Source organism: Anolis carolinensis, chromosome 4, assembly GCF_035594765.1.
Source record: "Anolis carolinensis isolate JA03-04 chromosome 4, rAnoCar3.1.pri, whole genome shotgun sequence".
Taxonomy (NCBI): Eukaryota; Metazoa; Chordata; class Lepidosauria; order Squamata; family Dactyloidae; genus Anolis; species Anolis carolinensis.
The window spans coordinates 188,039,982-188,058,715 of record NC_085844.1 but is presented as its reverse complement, the minus strand read 5'-3'; the positions used below and the strand labels follow the sequence as shown (position 1 = coordinate 188,058,715).

General features: G+C 40.3%; 1 protein-coding gene across 1 annotated transcript; it reads left to right on the top strand.

Annotated features, from left to right (window-relative positions):
- The first annotated feature begins 1,590 nt into the window (after positions 1-1,590).
- On the top strand, positions 1,591-18,319 carry prok1 (prokineticin 1). Its single transcript, XM_008109557.3, has 3 exons — positions 1,591-1,867; positions 10,323-10,448; positions 15,554-18,319. The coding sequence occupies exons 1-3, from the start codon at positions 1,796-1,798 to the stop codon at positions 15,677-15,679; spliced, it is 324 nt and encodes a 107-aa protein (XP_008107764.1). The 5' UTR covers positions 1,591-1,795; the 3' UTR covers positions 15,680-18,319.
- Positions 18,320-18,734: the final 415 nt, after the last annotated feature.

The following is an 18,734-nucleotide window of genomic DNA, read 5'->3' as shown; positions in this document are numbered from 1 at the left end:
CAGGAGCAAAGATAAACAGAATGGTGCTGTTGCTGTTGAACAATAAAGTGGTTGCAGCAGAAGTGGGTTAAATGAATCTATCACATGTTCTAAATCCTAGTAACCTCTGGCAGGAGTGTAGAGTCTTGCTTCAGCAAACCAAGCACCTTGTTACTTATAGGGATCACCGACATGCAGGTTAGAAACTGTAGGTAACTTGAAAAAGATCATGTTTGGGAATTTTATCCCACAGAATCTTCCAAACAGGAGGGGAGATGTAGTCACCAAAAGTAACTTCTAGGCTTGCATCATGAAGGTAAAGGTCCATGTATACACACACACACGTGCACACACATTTTACATGGTCCCCTCAGTGGATTGTCACCTTGTGAGGTGGTTTGCATGTTCCAATGAACCTGCGGGCGTAACCATTGGAGTCATGCACTCCCAGGGGAGGCTGCAGTGGGGGTTCCAGACCAAGCACAAGCCAAAGACCTCAATGGCAGATCAGGTGGAAGATAACATTGTACATGTTACAATGACTGTGAAAGCAGAAGGCTGCAACAGATTGAGAAGTCACTATCATCATGTTAACCACACCACTCATTGGGACCCTCACTCTGCGAAGACTGGGCGTTGATCGGCTGTGCACCGATCATATTAAAAAAAAAACCTCATGCACAAGCATCTTCCAAGAACTTGGAAGGTTGTCATACTTGGACAGTGAGGGATCGCCTAAGTAACGCATCACATAAAGATGCTTATTGGGTTGTTGTATGTCTTTTGGGCTGTGTGGCCATGTTCCAGAAGTATTCTCTCTTGACGTTTCGCCCACATCTATGCTTATTCTTTACAAGGAATAGGCACAGTGCCCGCAGATACTCTTGCATAAAATCATAAGGATCCTTTAGATTCCCTGGAGGTCAAGAGGATTGCAGTGCTAAAACAGGTGGCTTTCATTTATATGCATTACCAGTGTAAGCCTATCAAGGGAAGCTCCAGCAAGTTCCAACCTTTGCATTTCTAGAAGGAAGAGTTAGTACCTGGTGCACAGATCTGAAACCCTGAACAGTTATTGAACAAATAATTCAGGCAGCTTGCCATGTTGCATCGACCTCAGACTGGAAGCCAATGTTCTGAAAGAGAAATAGCCCATCATAGGAAGGAAGGAAGGAAGGAAGGAAGGAAGGAAGGAAGGAAGGAAGGAAGGAAGGAAGGAGATGGCTCAGTTCCTTGCCTAGTTGCCCTCTTGGCAATGGCATTGAAATCCAGGGCATTTTCTAGATCTGCTACTATGGATCTAGCCATTGTTTCACTTGAAGGAAAAAATAATATTCAGTGTTAATTTTTAAGAAGTCACCTCTTCCACAAACTGAAAGGGACATGCACACAATGGTTCAATTCATACATTAAAATGTTTAAACTTGCAGGACCCCATTATATGGGTATTAGATGCCAAAGATAATGTTTTAAAATATCAGCTTTTGAATTCCACATGAATGACAGACTTCAAACCCTCTGAAGTTCAGTCCTCCTCCTCTTCCTGTTCAACTGTGTTATACATTCAAGGCTCATTGGAGGTGGTACCTGGGCTCATCATCGTAAATACAGCCTCAGCAAAACAGATTGAAAGGGGCTGAGAAGATTTTAAATAGAGAGCCCAGAGAGCAGGAGGCGATCAGATCTCTTTGCGAACAGAGCAAAGAGGAGGGAGAAGACAAGAGGGACTCGCATTGCAGAGCAACTGCTGTGACATGAAAGAGAGAGCGTGAAGAGAAGGGGGAAAGACAAGGACTGAACCATTTTTTCCAGCATCATGAAAATAATTGCACAAATCTTGTGTTTTTCTCTGTTAATAACATTGTATAAGTGTGCTGTTATCACAGGGGTAAGTTTTTAAAGAATATTGCTTATCTGATTTTAACTATTGAGATAGTCTTGCCTGAACAATATGCACAGCATGTATTTGTAGTCCAGTTATTCTGAAAAGGGGCAAGATCTTATTGGAAGAATCCCAAAAGTTTGCTAAGTATATGTTAGTAACTAGAAATGTTGAAGTTTATTATTACCATTTCAGTACTTCTATCAACAGCTGGAGAACTCTTTTTTTATCTTGTGAGTTGATATAAATGGCTAAAGATAACTTACCTTTGGACTCCAACATGACAGTGTTAAACTTAATGCATATTTGGTCTAACTTTAGCTAGTGGTATATGATTTGTATTGCAATGTGTTTGTAGAATTACGATGTAAGAAACCATAAGAAACAAAGAGTTTTATTTCAACATTAAAAGCCACTGCAGGGGAAAAGTAAGTTTGTTATAACCCTGAATTTTATTTAAGTGTTTACCTGACAAAACCAACACACAAAATAACGGTATTTTTTATTTACCTACTGTATCCTGAACTTGTTGCAAAGGTCACAGGACTAGATGCAATTTTTTCAGATAATCTATTTCAAAAAAGATACAAAAGGTGCATGACAACAGAGGAGGTAAAAATGAGTTTAAAGCTACAATCCTATACAAGTGCCTACAAATAAGGCCCATAAGGTCAGTAAAATCTGTCTCCTAATAAGATACGCATAGGATTGCACAGCAAATTCAGTGTCACAACAAGAATTAGAACTGATGTGTGCTGTTGTGAGGATTGAACTAGGATTTGGCAGAATAGTTTGATCCCTGCTCGAGCCTAGGAACCCACTGGGTTACCTTGAACAAGTCACACTCTCTCAGGCCCCTTCAACACTGCCCTATAATCTGGATTATCAAATCAGATAATCCACACTATATGATTTGAACTGGATTATATGATTCTAAAAAAGGTAAAGGATTTTTCCTTGACATGAAGTCTAGTTGTGTCCAATTCTGGCGGTTGGTGCTCATCTCCATTTTTAAGCCGAAGAGCCGACGTTGTCCATAGACACATCCAAGGTCACACTGCCATATAATCCAGTTCAAAGCAGATAATCTGGATTTTATATGGCAGTGTATAAGTTAAGAGTGCATCTACAATATAGAATTAATGCAGTTTGGAACTACTTTAACTGCTTTAGCTCAATGCTATGGGAGCTGGGAGTTGTCGTTTTATATGGTCTTTAGCCTCTGTCAAATTATGTGGGGGCCTGATCAAACTACAAATCCTAGTATTCCATTGCTTTGAGACATCACAGTTAAAATGAATTAATTCTACAGTGTACTGTAGATGCATCCTCAGTCTTAGCGAAATTCAGTGGAAATTCTCCACTAAATACATTTTGCCAAGAAAACCGTAGGACAGGGTCACTGTCAGTCAAAGTTTATTTGAAAGGATATTACAATAACAAATGTATTAGAAATGCCACTCATAACAACAATGCTTATTCCAAAATATTTTCTGACTGCTCCTGAAACAGCCAAAGATTTTTATATTGATTCTCTAGATTGGTTAATTTTAATCCAGTAAAATTTAATCCAGTAAAAAATCCAGTTGAAAAGAATGGGAAGGGGGAGGAGGAGAATCTGAGACTTTTCAGTCAGTCTAGATATGCTCAGTATCATATGGTAATGCACAACTACGAATTAACAAAAATCAGACAGAATCAGTATACAGTTGTCCCTCCATATGCACAGATTATCTATCAATGGTTTCAACCATCCATGGGTTTCCATAACACAAAAATCCAAATGCCGATTTTGCCATTTTGTATAAGGGACACCACTGTGTGTAATGGGATGGTAGAATACTCTGATATTTGTATCTATGTGGGATCTTGGACCCAAACCTCAGCAGATACTCAATGTCTTCATAAGCATCCTCTTACTCATAAGGAGTGCCTTGTAGAGATCCTGTTTAGTGATCATAATGCATAAAGATCCACCAGCATTCAGGAATAAAGTGGTAGCTTCCTACCTGTTAGGGAGTCATTCCAGAGGCATTCCAGTCATCGCAGGAACTGTGTCTCCCTATCTTTGTTCTGCTGGCAAATGCGGAAATGGCTTGTGTAACACCCATACTGGATGTCTTTTTGCTCAGCTATCTGAATAGGATAATCATTAGTATAAATCGGAGTCATACTAGGAATACAGTTCCACCCTGGATCAACACTGCCATGCAATCCAGTTTCTGAATCCAGATTATCTGATTTGACCTGGATTATATGAGTCTACACTGTCATATAATCCAGTTCAAAGTAGATAATCTGGATCCAGAAACTAGATTATATGGCAGTGTAGATGGGGCCTCCAAGTGGGGAAATGAGGCTATTGCCCCCTCCATAAGAATTCTTCATGTATTAGGTCAGGGTTAGGTAACATGTAGACCTCCAAGTTGTTGAAAACTATTTATGATTATGATTAATAGCTGAACTGTACATCCAAAATCCAGTCACTAGTCCTGATTAAAGTAGATCCATTGAATCAATGGGAGTTATGTAAATGTTAATATACCATTCAGATGTTGATTCTGTTTTAAGAAAATATTCACCTAAATCCCATTTCTTGGATCTAACTAGAATGAACCCAATTGAATTTCCTTTTCTATGGATGAGATTATTCCATATTTTTCATTTTGTTCCTTTGAGTACTCCATATTTAAAATAAAGCTGCTGCTGACATGATGGGGTTTAGATACTTTATATAAGCTGAAAACAGAGAGGAGTACAGATTGATCCAAAATCAAGACGTCACCTGTAACTATTTCAGCAACAATACGCTTGTCGAAGCTTCCCACACAAGCAAATACAATGAAACAAAGATAGAACATCAGATTTTGGATTCATGTAACTAGGTTCTGATATCTTCTTTCTTGATGGGTTATGCTTCCTGTTCCCAAAATAATTCTGATGGCATCAGCATGAAAAGTCATGAATAGACTTAGAAGTTCTGATTTGTATTTGTTTAGCATTTTCTTAAATAGGACTGATGCTTATTTTGCCCATCTTTACTTAATTTGAATTATTTGAATCTTAACAGATGCAGGAAATTGCATTATTATGTATTTGTCCTGACTTTTATTTTTTTAAATTGTCACAGCTGTGGTGCATAAGTGAGTCAGACAATATTTGAATGGACTGGAAGTAGATATTTTTAAAAGATCAGTCTTCTTTCTAGTGCTACAACCAAATTCCATTGACTATGGTGAAAAAAACCCTTAGCCATTTATGTTTGGAAATGGCCTTATGGCCTCTCACTCAACCCATTGTTCTAAGGCAAGATCTATTATACTCATTCCCTGCTTTATAGTGTCACCACTTGTCTAGATTATTGCATTCCATTAGAAGAAAATAGTAGGGACCAGGTTGATTTGCATTAGAGATGACTTTGGAGTAGAGAAAATTTAATATGATACTAACGCTTAAATTTAAGCATTGGGGTAAAATGGAGCCTGGTTCTTTGAAACTTAATCTTGGAACCTGATTTCAACTCCAAGGTTGACTAAGGCCCCATCTCACCTCACTCCCCGAATTCAAACACTTTCAATCAGCAAGTTCAACAGTCTAGTGGTTTATCCCGCTGCGCCATCAGGGGCTCCTTCTTGGAAATTAATTGTGGAGAATATTCTTTCTGTCCCTATACCTAGCGTGTTGTTGTTGTTTAAATGTTGGACTTCAGACCAGGGTCCAAAACTCTGCTTGGCAATGAAAACTCACTAATGAAAACTCATCAGACGGAGGTCCACACTCACATATGGCATTTATTGGCACACAATATATACAACAAGGGGAAGCCACAGATACAAAGGAAAACATACTTAAAAGTTACTAATCACAAGAATAAAATTTGTAACAGTCTCACAAAAGAATGCATCAGAGTTGTTCAGAAGATATGGAATTTTACAACACCTTTGCCATTGAGAACACTGTGAAAAAATGGAATTCCTGTATTTAAACTGGTCCAGAAACTGGGGGACAGCGGGGAAATCCATGGGGCAGCATCCAGCTTCATCCCCTTACCATCCCATGGCGTTTCCCGGCTGCCTCCAGCTTCCTCCTGTGCAGTGCCCGGCTTGTTATATGAGGATACGGGTAGTCACTCGCGTTCTCAGAGATACCTTTGAGCATGCTGCAGCGATGGAGCCAGGATGGAGCCCAGCCAGAAGTAGCCCTGCATCATATAATGACCTCCAATGGACTCTGTCCTGGCTCTAGGATGGGGACAATTCCCCATCTGATGAGCTCCTTAAGTGACTTTGGGCAAGTCTTACTTTCTCATTCTGAGAGAAAGGCAATGAGAAACCCTCTCTGAACAGATCCTATGAAGAGATTGACACATCCGTTTCCTAGATTATTTGTTTAATACTATTAAACTGACCTATTTCAAGTGTAGCTGTGTCTATATAATCAACCCTCCTTCCCCACAGATTCTGTATCCATGGATTCCACCATATAGCCATTTTTATAGGGTACACCATTTTACTATGGCACTGTATTTAAATAAACTTGAGCATCCACTGATTTTGGTATCCACTGGGAACCTGGAATCCAACCCCAGTGGACACCAAGGACCCCTTACATTGCCACCCCACCACGTGCAAGCAGCAAAGCTTTTCCTTTTGTGGCCTGAGGCATAGGAGGAGCTGTGGGCTTTAGGTGGCCCAGCTAGTGAGATTCAAACCCAATATAAGCATTTCTCCATTAGTTATGTGCTTAGCTACTAGACTGGAACTAAGCATATAACTAATTGAGGCCAGAAAATTCAACATCCCATCCCTCATTAACAGTTTCTTAAGACACAAAACAGTCTTATTGTTCCACTTTGTAGACATTTAAGGTAGTAACCCTTAGCCTTGATATTAGCCTTAGCCTTGACCCTTAGCAGGGGGTCCTGCTTCTTAGCAGGGGGTTGGACTGGATGGCCCATGAGGTCTCTTCCAACTCTACTATTCTATGATTCTACTCTATTACTATGTTTCATATTACTCTGACCCATGCCATATTATGTAAATTTCAATGCTAGCCATTTTCCTGACCTCCAGTTATAGAATTCACCCCACATTAATGGAAGCATCAGGATTTTTTTGTTGTTAAAACAATCCCCAGTACACTTATGTAATTTTATTCCTGCTTTATATTGTCTCATGCCCTTCTGCAAGATGTAAGGAGGAAAAATTAGCATCTCCCAGAAATGTCTTTATAAACACAGCTTTATTATAATAGCAACAATGTGTTTAATTACACATCACATAACCACAGATTTCTTAATTATATATATATATATATATATATATATATATATATATATATATATAGAGAGAGAGAGAGAGAGAGAGAGAGAGAGAGAGAGAGAGAGAGAGAAGTGCTATAGTACCTGAATTATCTGCTTTATTTTTTTTCTTCCCCTTGAAAAACACAGCAATATATAATTTTGAGATGCAGCAGCTAGTCTTCCAAACAATCCCATAAAAATCCCATTTCATTTTGTCATGACATCTGGACCCTCTTTTTCTTTTTGGCAATAAATGGTAATAGTCAATATAAGGTGCCATGGTTTATTTGGCCTGACATCACTTCATTTTATTGCAATCTGGTCACACGCATCTCTTCTTTGATGAATGTCCTCTACTGTGTAAGCAATTTTGCCAGCTTGCTGGGTTGATCAAATCTTTAGCAAATAATTCTGGACAAATATGTCAACAAGGTGCAGAAACATGGACCCAGCATGTCTTGGATTATCAAGAAAAGTTGCAGGAATTTCTTATCTCCTATGACTGTGTGAGCAAGTCCTCTATTAACTGTGCAGCTTTGTAGGCTCAGAACTTCATAATTTCTACAGATGCTATGTAGTCTCGAGGTGTGTCTGCTCTGTAGAATTAATGCAGTTTGATGCCACATTAACTGCCATGGTTTAATGCTAAGGAATCATCGAAGTTGTTGTTAGGTGAGGAATCAGGACTCTTTGGCAGAAAAGACTAGGGACCTTGTAAAAGGTCTAGATTCAGTAATCAAAGAACTTGCTCCCTTAGTCCACATGCTGAGGAAGGCCAACATGTGGAATATATGTGATCAGATTTGCTATTATTTCCTGGGAATAGGCAGAACAACAATCCCTGAGCTGGACCTAATCTTTTTTGCCTCTATCTCCAAGATCCATAATTTTGCCCCCAATATCTGCCCTCAAGGTGAAGTTGGCTTATACATGAATATATTTCATAGGTATTGTAATTATTTAAATGGACATTTTATAGCAGCAACTGGCACTTTTAGGAAACTGGTAGGGCTTCAATACCTCAGCTGTGCTCCAACACTGATGTTCCTCTGGAACTGGGTCATCTTTCTTCTACCATGTGTTTTGTCTGTTTTACTGAGAAGTAGCAATAATATGTAGTTGGGAAGTTATTTATGACATTCATGTGGTTCCTTATGGTTGTCACATTAAAGAACCATGAGGATATCTAAATGTTGGACAGTACAGATACCTGGCACAGATTGTGCTGGTGCTGATGCCATGCTATTGTGAGTCAGTGGGTCCATTGGTGCTGCAAGAGGAGCACTGGAAGGTACTTTATGAAGGATGCCCTCATAGCCTCCAACTGTCCTGGTCAGCAGGGACAATCCCAGTTAATTCTCTGTCAATCCACTTTCTTAGTTGCTTTTAAAATATCTTGATTCCACCCTGCTTTTTTGCTTTATCATTAGCTTACTCCAGCCTTGAAGGGAGATGAGGGGACAGATGTGCCATTCCAAATAGCCCCATTTGTCTTCATCATTCCCAGAGTCCTTTTACACAGGGCAGAAACCCTGAAGGAAGCAGGTTTAAATAAAAATAACCCGCTTCATTCCGGGTTTCAGTCCTCACCCCCAACCCAAACCCTAGGCTTTCATTTTAGGGATGGCATCCAACCCCACTACAGCACCCCATTTCCTCCAAAAAACTTAATTTCTCTCCTTCCCTCCTCCCACCTTCTGATGCACCATTTTCCCATGTCAGGGAATTTTTTTTGGGGGGGGGGAATGGGGGGCTGGAGGGGAAGGAGGCACCCTTTTGCTCCTTTAGGCTCCAGGAGCCCCAAAAATCAGGATGGTTGTGGGGATTGAGCAGTCCTGGGACTGCAGAAACAGTCCCGGGAGTCAATCTCCACAGGGCCCACATCTGGAAAGATACAGACCTTAGCTTAAGGTTCAGATCTTTCCAGATGTTTGATTAATGCGGAGTAAACTGGGAAAGCCCAATTTTCTCTGCATTAATTAGTTTGATTCATTGGAACGCCTCAGGTAAAAGCATGACAGGTTGTTTTGGCCCTGTCTGGAAGGGCCCTCAGACGTTGCTAAATTTGCTTAATAATAATAATAATAATAATAATAATAATAATAATAATAATAATAATAATAATAATAATAAAACTTTATTTATACCCTGGAACTCGGGGCAGCTTACAAAATAGCACTTAAAGATGACATACATAAAATACATCAACATGAAAACAAGGATAACATTACATTAACCAAATATATAAATTGGATAAAACAACCTCTATTAAAATATAATCAGTTAAACGATCCATGTACTCAATATAACAGCCCAGCTGAATGCACAGAATATAGATAGGTTAAAAGGTAAAGATTTTCCCCTGACATTAAGTCCAGTCGTGTCCGACTCTGGGGGTTGGTGCTCATCTCCATTTCTAAGCCAAAGAGCCGGCGTTGTCCGTAGACACCTCTAAGCAAATGTGGCCGGCATGACTGCATGAAGCGCCGTTACCTTCCTGCCGGAGCGGTACCTATTGATCTACTCACATTTGCATGGTTGGCAGAAGCTGGGGCTTACAGCGGACGCTCACTCAGCACCCTGGATTTGAACCTGCAACCTTTTGGTCCACAAGTTCAGCAGCTCAGCACGTTAACACGCCGTGCCACCGGGGGCTCCAGAATGTAGATATAAAGTGCTAAATGATTTACAATCAGTTCTGGTTTCTGTCTAAACGCTATCAAATGCTTTCTGGAAAAACCAAGATTTTAACTCTTTCCTAAAGTGTTGTAATGTACATCATTCAAGGGTTTCTCTCCTGAAAAGAGCAGTAACTCTTGTACTTTTGTTGCTCCGCCATGCTTTTGACCACACTGATGCTGTTTGGCCACGTGTCGCAGTTTTCATCTTTGAAATGTTGGTGGGAAAGGTTTTCATTCCTCATATCCTTGTTAAAATAATATTATGTTGATTTTAAAGTCACCCCTAACATGATTATTTACCCATCTTTTGATCTCCCTCAACCTTATCTTCAGACGTCTTTTACACCAGATGAGTGCAACTTGGCATATCCTTTATACACTTAAACAACCAGATAATGCTACCACTTGGGGAAAGTGTTTCTTTCCTTGAGCAATCCTTATTCTTGATAATCTAGACTGCTGTGTTACTTCTTTTTAGGCTTGTGAAAGGGACCTCCAATGTGGAGGTGGGACATGCTGCGCCATCAGCCTGTGGCTCCGTGGACTCCGAATGTGTACTCCATTAGGGCAAGAAGGGGACGAATGCCACCCCATCAGTCATAAGGTATTTGCAAGTAGCCTTGGCTCTGTTATGCTCTATTGACTAGTACCAGCTATGTTCCATGGCTGTCGATATGGATTGTCTGTATGTAAACTGTACATATTGTTGTGAGTGTTACCCTGCTTTGTGTCTCAATCAAGAGAGAAAAGTGGGGAATAATAATAATAATAATAATAATAATAATAATAATAATGCATATTTAATTAAAATGTAGGTGCTTTCACAACACAAATGTGATATCTCAGAATTTCTGGATAATTAAATAGGCTCATAACAAGAAGAATCCATTAATGTAGCAAGAACATGCTATAACAGATAGAAGCCCACACATTTTGTTTAGGTCAACAGAGTTGGCAAGGTAAAAGGTAAAGGTTTCCCCTGACGTTAAGTCCAGTCATGTCTGACTCTGGGGGTTGGTGATCATATCCATTTCTAAGCTGAAGAGCCAGCGTTGTCCATAGACACCTCCAAGGTCATGTGGCCGGCATGACTGCATGGAGCGCCATTACCTTCCTGCTGGAGCGGTACGTATTGATCTACTCACATTGGCATGTTTTCGAGCTGCTAGGTTGGCAGGAGCTGGAGCTAACAGCGGCCGCTCACGCTGCTCCCAGGGTTTTAACCTGGGACCTTTCGATCTGCAGCACAGTGCTTTAACACACTTTGCCACCGGGGCTCCAGAGTTGGCAAAGATCATGTCAAATGCCCACCAGAAAACACTGCAATTGACTGGGTACATTTGAGTCAGACTTTTCCAGCTGCTTTGACAAATAAACACTATTGCATTGGTTACACGTTTCTCTTTCTTGGATTTTAAATGGAAAATATTATAGAAGTGCTCTTCCAGACTGGGCAAAAGCCTTGGGATTTGGTGAGAACTGTAGCTGTACTTTCTAAGTTTTTAATTTTAAAAAATATATCAGCAATCTGTGGATTCTTCTCTCCTTGGCATTTCTAACCAGACTGGGTTAAATATCATTCATCAGCACCTACAATTTGGGTTGTCCCTACTGTACTTTTGGGCAGTCTCACTGATGATGCATTCAATGGTGTTGAATGGTGATATAAATGGCTCATCTTTCTTCCTTCATTACATTTCAAATTACCATGGTTTTGTGTGTTTGTTTATTTCCCCCCTTCTTTTTGCAGTTGTAGTACTAAAGTGGCACACCACTCTATTACTTTAACACAATGGTGGAGCTCCCGGTGGCATAGTGGATTAAAGCCTTGTGACTTGAAGGTTGGGTTGCTGATCTGAAAGCTGCCAGGTTCGAATCCCACCCAGGGAGAGCACGGATGAGCTCCCTCTATCAGCTCCAGCTCCATGGGAGGACATGAGAGAAGCCTCCCACAAGGATGATAAAAACATTAAAAAAAATCCAGGTGTCCCCTGGGCAACGTCCTTGCAGACGGCCAATTCTCTCACACCAGAAGAGACTTGCAGTTTCTCAAGTTGCTCCTGACACGAAAAAAAAGCACAATGGTGATAGCAAAAAAAAAAAGTTTTAAAATGCATTTGTGAGTCAAGGAATGTGAATATTGTGGAAGGAGCATCAGGGAAGCATTGAGTTCATGGAGGAGGTGGTGAGGATGGAGAGGAACTACATGCATGGTACTTAACCATGCCCTAAGCAGGAGAAAACTGCATTAAAAAGATACACGATGATTGGTAATCGTACTAAAATTTGTTATAATCAGGAACAAACAATGGTCAAAACTTTAGTAGACTTATGACACAGCTGAATATGGGAGCACAAACAATTGTGACAACAGCATTTAACAGAAGTATGGAGCAATCTGAAGGAAGCTTAAGGGCCCTTCCAGACAGGACCTATATCCCAGGATCAGAACCTAGATTTTCTCCCTTAAACTGGATTATATGAGTCTCCACTACTAGATAATCTGGGAGAAACAGAAAACCTGGGATTATAGGATATATAGTCAGTCTGGAAGGACTCCCAGTCTCTAATGAAGTAAGAAGGGCAGATGATTTAATGGTTTCAGTTCACAGAGGTGAATTTACAATGGAAACCGTAATGAAGGAACATGGCAAGATCCCAAAGAAAGGTAAATTGAGGGAAAATTCCTTTCCCCCATGCGTGTTGGATGGATGAGCAAAGAGAAGACCTGTCATTAGCCAGTAGAATCTTGTTGTTTTGTAATGACTCTCAAGGCATTTTAAGTCTTCAGACTATAAAATGTTGTCTCCTGCTGCCCACCGTTTTTTTTTTTACCAGTGAAAGAGTCTTATTTGTTGCTTTACTAGGTTGTCTTTCTATTGTAACAAATTCAGAACAATATGCAGTGTTGTTCTGCCTGTGTGTATGTATGTATGTATGTAGAGAGATAGAGAGAGGCAATTCTCTCCCTTTCTTTTCTCTTCTCAATACACACACACACACACACACACATATATATAGAGAGAGAGAGGGAGGGAGGGAGAGGGAGAGTCAGCCCAAATTGGGTCAAAGAGGCAAAAGGACCTCTGCGAGGGTAAGATGGGGAAATTCTGACAGGGGATAGGGAAAAGGCAGAACTATTTAATGCCTTCTTTGCCTCAGTCTTCTTACAAAAAGAAAGCCAGCCTCAACCTCAGTACCATGGAGTGGATGAAGGTTTGGGGGAAATCCAACCCCAAATAGGGAAAGAAGTCATCCAGGAATACCTGGCTGCTCTAAATGAATTTAAGTCTCCAGGGCCGGATCAACTACTCCCAAGAGTATTGAAGGAACTAGCAGAAGTTATTTCGGAACCACTGCCAATCATTTTTGAGAGTTCTTGAAGAACGGGAGAAGTCCCAGTAGATTGGAGGAGGGCAAATGTGGTCCCTATCTTCAAGAAGGGAAAAAAGAACGACCCAAACCATTACCGTCCGGACAGCCTCACGTCGATACCAGGCAAGATTCTAGAAAATATCATTAAGGAAGTGGTCTGCAAACACTTAGAAACAAATGCGGTCATTGCTAATAGTCAACATGGATTTACCAAAAACAAATTATGCCAGACTAATCTGATCTTTTTTTTTTTTGATAGAGTTACAAGCTAGGTAGATGTGGGGAATGCTGTGGATGTAGCCTATCTGGATTTCAGTAAGGCCTTCGACAAGGTCCCCCATGACCTTCTGGCAAACAAGCTAGTAAAATGTGGGCTAGGCAAAACTACGGTTAGGTGGACCTGTAATTGGCTAAGCGAACGAACCCAAAGGGTGCTCACCAATATGTCTTCTTCATCCTGGAAAGAAATGACGAGCAGGGTTCCGTCCTGGGCCCGGTTCTGTTCAACATCTTTATTAACGACTTAGACGAAGGGTTAGAAGGCACAATCATCAAATTTGCAGACGACACCAAACTGGGAGGGATAGCTAACACTCCAGAAGACAGGAGCAGAATTCAAAACAATCTTGACAGACTAGAGAGATGGGCCGAAACTAACAAAACGAAGTTCAACAGGGACAAATGCAAGATACTCCACTTCAGCAGAATAAACGAAATGCACAGATACAGAATGGGGGACTCCTGGCTCGACAGCAGTACGTGTGAAAAAGATCTTGGAGTCCTCATGGACAACAAGTTAAACATGAGCCTACAATGTGTTGTGGTGGCGAAAAAAGCCAATGGGATTTTGGCTTGCATAAATAGAGGTATAGCGTCTATATCCAGGGAAGTCATGCTACCCCTCTATTCTGCCTTGGTCAGGCCACACCTGGAATATTGTGTCCAATTCTGGGCACCGCAATTGAAGGGAGATGTTGACAAGCTGGAAAGCATCCAGAGGAGGGCAACTAAAATGATCAAGGGTCTGGAGAACAAGCCCTATGAGGAGTGGCTTAAAGAGCTGGGTATGTTTAGCTTGCAGAAGAGAAGTCTGAGAGGAGATATGATAGCCATGTAAAAATATGTGAGGGGAAGTCATAGGGAGGAGGGAGCAAGTTTGTTTGCTGCTGCCCTGGAGACTAGGACGCGGAACAATGGCTTCAAACTACAGGAAAGGAGATTCCACCTGAACATCAGGAAGAACTTCCTCACTGTGAGAGCTGTTCGGCAGTGGAACTCTCTCCCCCAGACTGTGGTGGAGGCTCCTTCTTTGGAAGCTTTTAAACAGAGGCTGGATGGCCATCTGTCGGGGGTGCTTTGAATGAGATTTTCCTGCTTCTTGGCAGGGGGTTGGACTGGATGGCCCATGAGGTCTCTTCCAACTCTACTATTCTATGATTCTATGATTCTATGAAAAAAGGATTTCTAGAGAAATAGTTCACTCTTTCGAAAGCAGTATGATCCACTTGTAATCTACTATATTATTTTCAGCTTTGGTTGAAGATTCTAACCTGAATTGTTTTACAGTCGTGTTATAGTTGAGTGTTGGTGTCTGATGAGTAAATAGTCTTATTTCTTGCTAAAGAAAATTCCCTTTATTTCTTACTCACTTGTAACTTTTGTACTTGTATTCATAGGTGTTTTTAAAATACCATATTTCACCACATAATAGTTGCCCTCTTCCCCCTTCTCTCCTTCAAAAAAGGGGGCTGTAGCTATCATCTGTTCACTGGCGAGCGAGGCCTATAGGGCCTCCTTCAGCAGCTGGCAGCAGAGGAAGGCCTCCTAGTTCTCATGCCTTCACTTACCCATGTACCTGCTCTTTGGAGCTCTTGGGACTTCCCCAAGGAACAGGCACACAGGTGGGGGTGCAACTACTGTGCTGGGAATACAAAAAGAAGCTAACTGGGACCCCCAAAAGTGGTGTGTGACTATTATGCGATGAAATATGAGTAGATACATTTTACATGGAACTGGATTCAGAAAACTTGTATACAAAATTGATATTGCACCTTATAACCCATCTCCTGTTATTATTTTAGTTGTTTCTGTGTTGTCTCTTTCTCCTATTTTGCTTTTGCTTTTCACTTTGTTAAACATCAACATGGCTGCACTAATTGCTCAAGCATTATCATAAAGTCATAGTCTAGCTGGATCTGACCTTCAATGTCTGTATTTGGGCTCTATTAAGCATGGAGTCTGTTTCCCATACTTCTTTCTTTACCCAGATGTTTAGCTTAATTGAACTGATAACATCTTATTAATATTCTGTATGTTTTTTTCCCCCTCTGGAAGGTTCCTTTCTTTGGGAAACGACAACATCACACCTGCCCATGTTTGCCGAACTACATATGTGCCAAATTCATTGATGGTCGGTACCGATGCTCAGTAGACTTCAAAAACATGGATTTAATGAAATGAAAATTCAATTTAATGACAAGGAAAGAGTTTCATGATTGTTTCTGTCCAGAGATCATTATAGTTCACTTTGAATACTTATTGTCTTCAACATCCTGTGAGGACAATTAGGCATCCATCTACGCAAGCTTTGTCCATTAACATAAATGGGATTTAGCAGTACCAGTTAGTGACACATCAATGCATAAGAGCTGTGCTTTTAAGCAAATCAAAGAAGATGTCAGGAATGTTAATAGAAGTGATGTCTTGAGTATTAAAAATAACTCTTGGTGTAAGCTGTGTCTGCTTTTATGCTTTAGGAACTTTTTGTGTATTTGTTTCTCTTTTGAACAAATGTCTGTCACCAAGTGTCTGGACAAACATATTAAAACATAATGTAGCTGTCAACACAACCTCTTACATCATATGTTGCTGCCTGATGGATGTGCAGAATAATGGACTCACATATAAAATAATATATTCACTTTCCTGCTATCCCCATACTTACACATATCAAACTGTCTAGCACAGGCTTGGGCAAACTTTGGCCCTCCAAGTGTTTTGGACTTCAACTCCCAACTTCAATAGCTGGTAGGCTGTTAAGAAATGTGGGAGTTGAAGTCCAAAACACCCGGAGAACCAAAGTTTGCCCATGCCTGGTCTAGCACCAACTTCCCTATTTATAGAAGAGGGAGGTATAGTACTTAGGTACCCCTAATCAATGAGGTTGCCACGTGATATTGATTTTTTTATCTCTGTGTCCAGTGTCTTTTTACATGTTTCATTTGACCCCCAAAATTACATGGCTCCATGATATCTGGATGTCAAGAAAAAGAGGAAACCATTCTAGCACTGACTTCATTTACCTGAGGAATTTATTGGGGCGGAATATCAGGATCCATCACCGAACATTACTCAAGTTGCTCTTGACACAAAAAACAAACAACAAAAAACTGTATATTGGAAATGCTGTGTACAATGCAATTATAGGATCCTGCCACTAGATGGCAGCAGAAACACAAGGGCAGCCACTTCAAGCAGAGGGATGGTGTCAATTGTGCCAATTTCACACATTTTATTTTATGTATTTACCTTATTTCTACCCAGCCTTTCTCTACCCCGAAGGGGAATCAAGGTGGCTTACCATTACCATTAGATGCCTTAAAATACATACACACAGAGACTTAAAATCAATTAAATTTAAAAGTAATACATATTAAACATTTAAAACATTACATTCAATACTAAAATCACATCATCCGAACACATTGTAGTTTTGTATGGAAAAAAAGGATTTTGGGCCTGGGAAACATTCTTGGTGCAGAAAATAATATGTTCTGTGCAGAAAATGCGGGTTTCAAAGAAAAAAAATATTAATTTACTGCAGAATGAGACTAAATGTAATCATATTTTCTCACAGAAAATAGCATTATTGGCACAGAAAATAGTATTTCTATGCATCAATGCTATTTTCTGTGCATAAAAAGTTGTTTTGGTCAAAGAAAATGATAGTCTGAACAAAAAGGCCACAAACACATTGGGTATTGAATCAATCCTAAAATGCAAGTCTTCTTTGGAAATTATGTAAGTTCTGAAGATTTTGTCACCACAGTAGGAAAATTGCTAAGTTTTTTTTCATGTCAGGAGCAACTTGAGAAATTGCAAGTCGTTTCTGGTGTGAGAGAATTGGCTGTCTGCAAGGATGTTGCCCAGGGGACGCCCAGGTGTTTGATGTTCTACCATCCTTGTGGGTGGCTTTTCTCATGTCCCCGCATGGGGAGCTAGAGCTGACAGAGGGAGCTCACCCATTCTCCTCAGATTCGAACCGCCAACCTGTCAGTCAGTAGTCCTGCCAGCACAAAGGTTAACCCCCCCCCCTCCAAAAAAAACCACTCCTGCATTAGTCCTATGTAGTGGATGGCTTCAGAGAAGGCAGCATTTTGTGCACAAACATATTAACATCACTGTCTATTATAATGGTTCAGCAGTCAAGCAGCATTCCTTGTGGTTCTGCTTCTACTGTGAGATAGCCTTTAGGAAAGTAGTCAGGTTGCCCTTCCATGGAAGCCAAGATTAAAATATAAAGGCACCTTCACTTATCATTCTGCATCCATGGATGCTATTAAACTTCTAATATGGTCCTGCATTTTTAGAATCTTGTTAACCATTAGCCTCACCCATTTTGCTCTGTGTGTACGTGTACGCACACACATGGTATTCTTGATCCAGTTGAATGTTTATGGGGAACCTTAAAACAAAAAGACAGCCCTTTTCCAAACAAGGACCACTCACTGTCCAGGGAAGGAAAGGGGAGAAGAAGTAGTAAGTTTTCTGATTGCTAGAAAGGCCAGATCTTCACCATTCTGTGCAGCCAGTTCTGGTGGAAACAAGAAGCTTCATCTGCTTGATCCAGTTTGAAAGTGTCTGTGTATGTCCAAAGCATAGAGGACTTCTTGCTCGAGATATGTATGCCTAATGTGTAGTATCAAGTACATTGCTTTCAATGTGAACTGACACTCAGAATTATTGAGCTTGAATATATATTGTATCACAGTTTGGAATATTTCTCTGTAATATGCAGGTATGTTTCCTTTACTATTGTACATGTGTCATATTGCAATGTTATTTTTTAATGAATCATAAAATTACCTATCTATTACTGAATGCCTGTCTTATCCTATAATTGTCACTGATGAACATATGCCCGGAGGCAGAAAATAACACCATTTTCATAGATGGTGAAAGACAGAAAATGACTCATGATGTGGATACTCTTCCTATTTTCACTGCTGACAAATAAGCTTTGACAGAGTTCAGGATAACTGCAAAAATAATTTGCATGTCTGCATACATGTGATGAACACACTATGGGATGTGATCCTCTCCTAAAACTTTTCAAACCCTTTAAAATCATTGTTTCCCCCAACTTGCTATGCATATTCACAATCATGCAGCTGATTCTCCTTTTGGGCTAGAAAACAGCTTAGTTGCATTTTGCCCAAAGTGCTACTCAGAGTTTTGCTTTTATTTTTAATCTTGCTTTACCTTAGACCTAAGAATATAACAACAACAACAACAA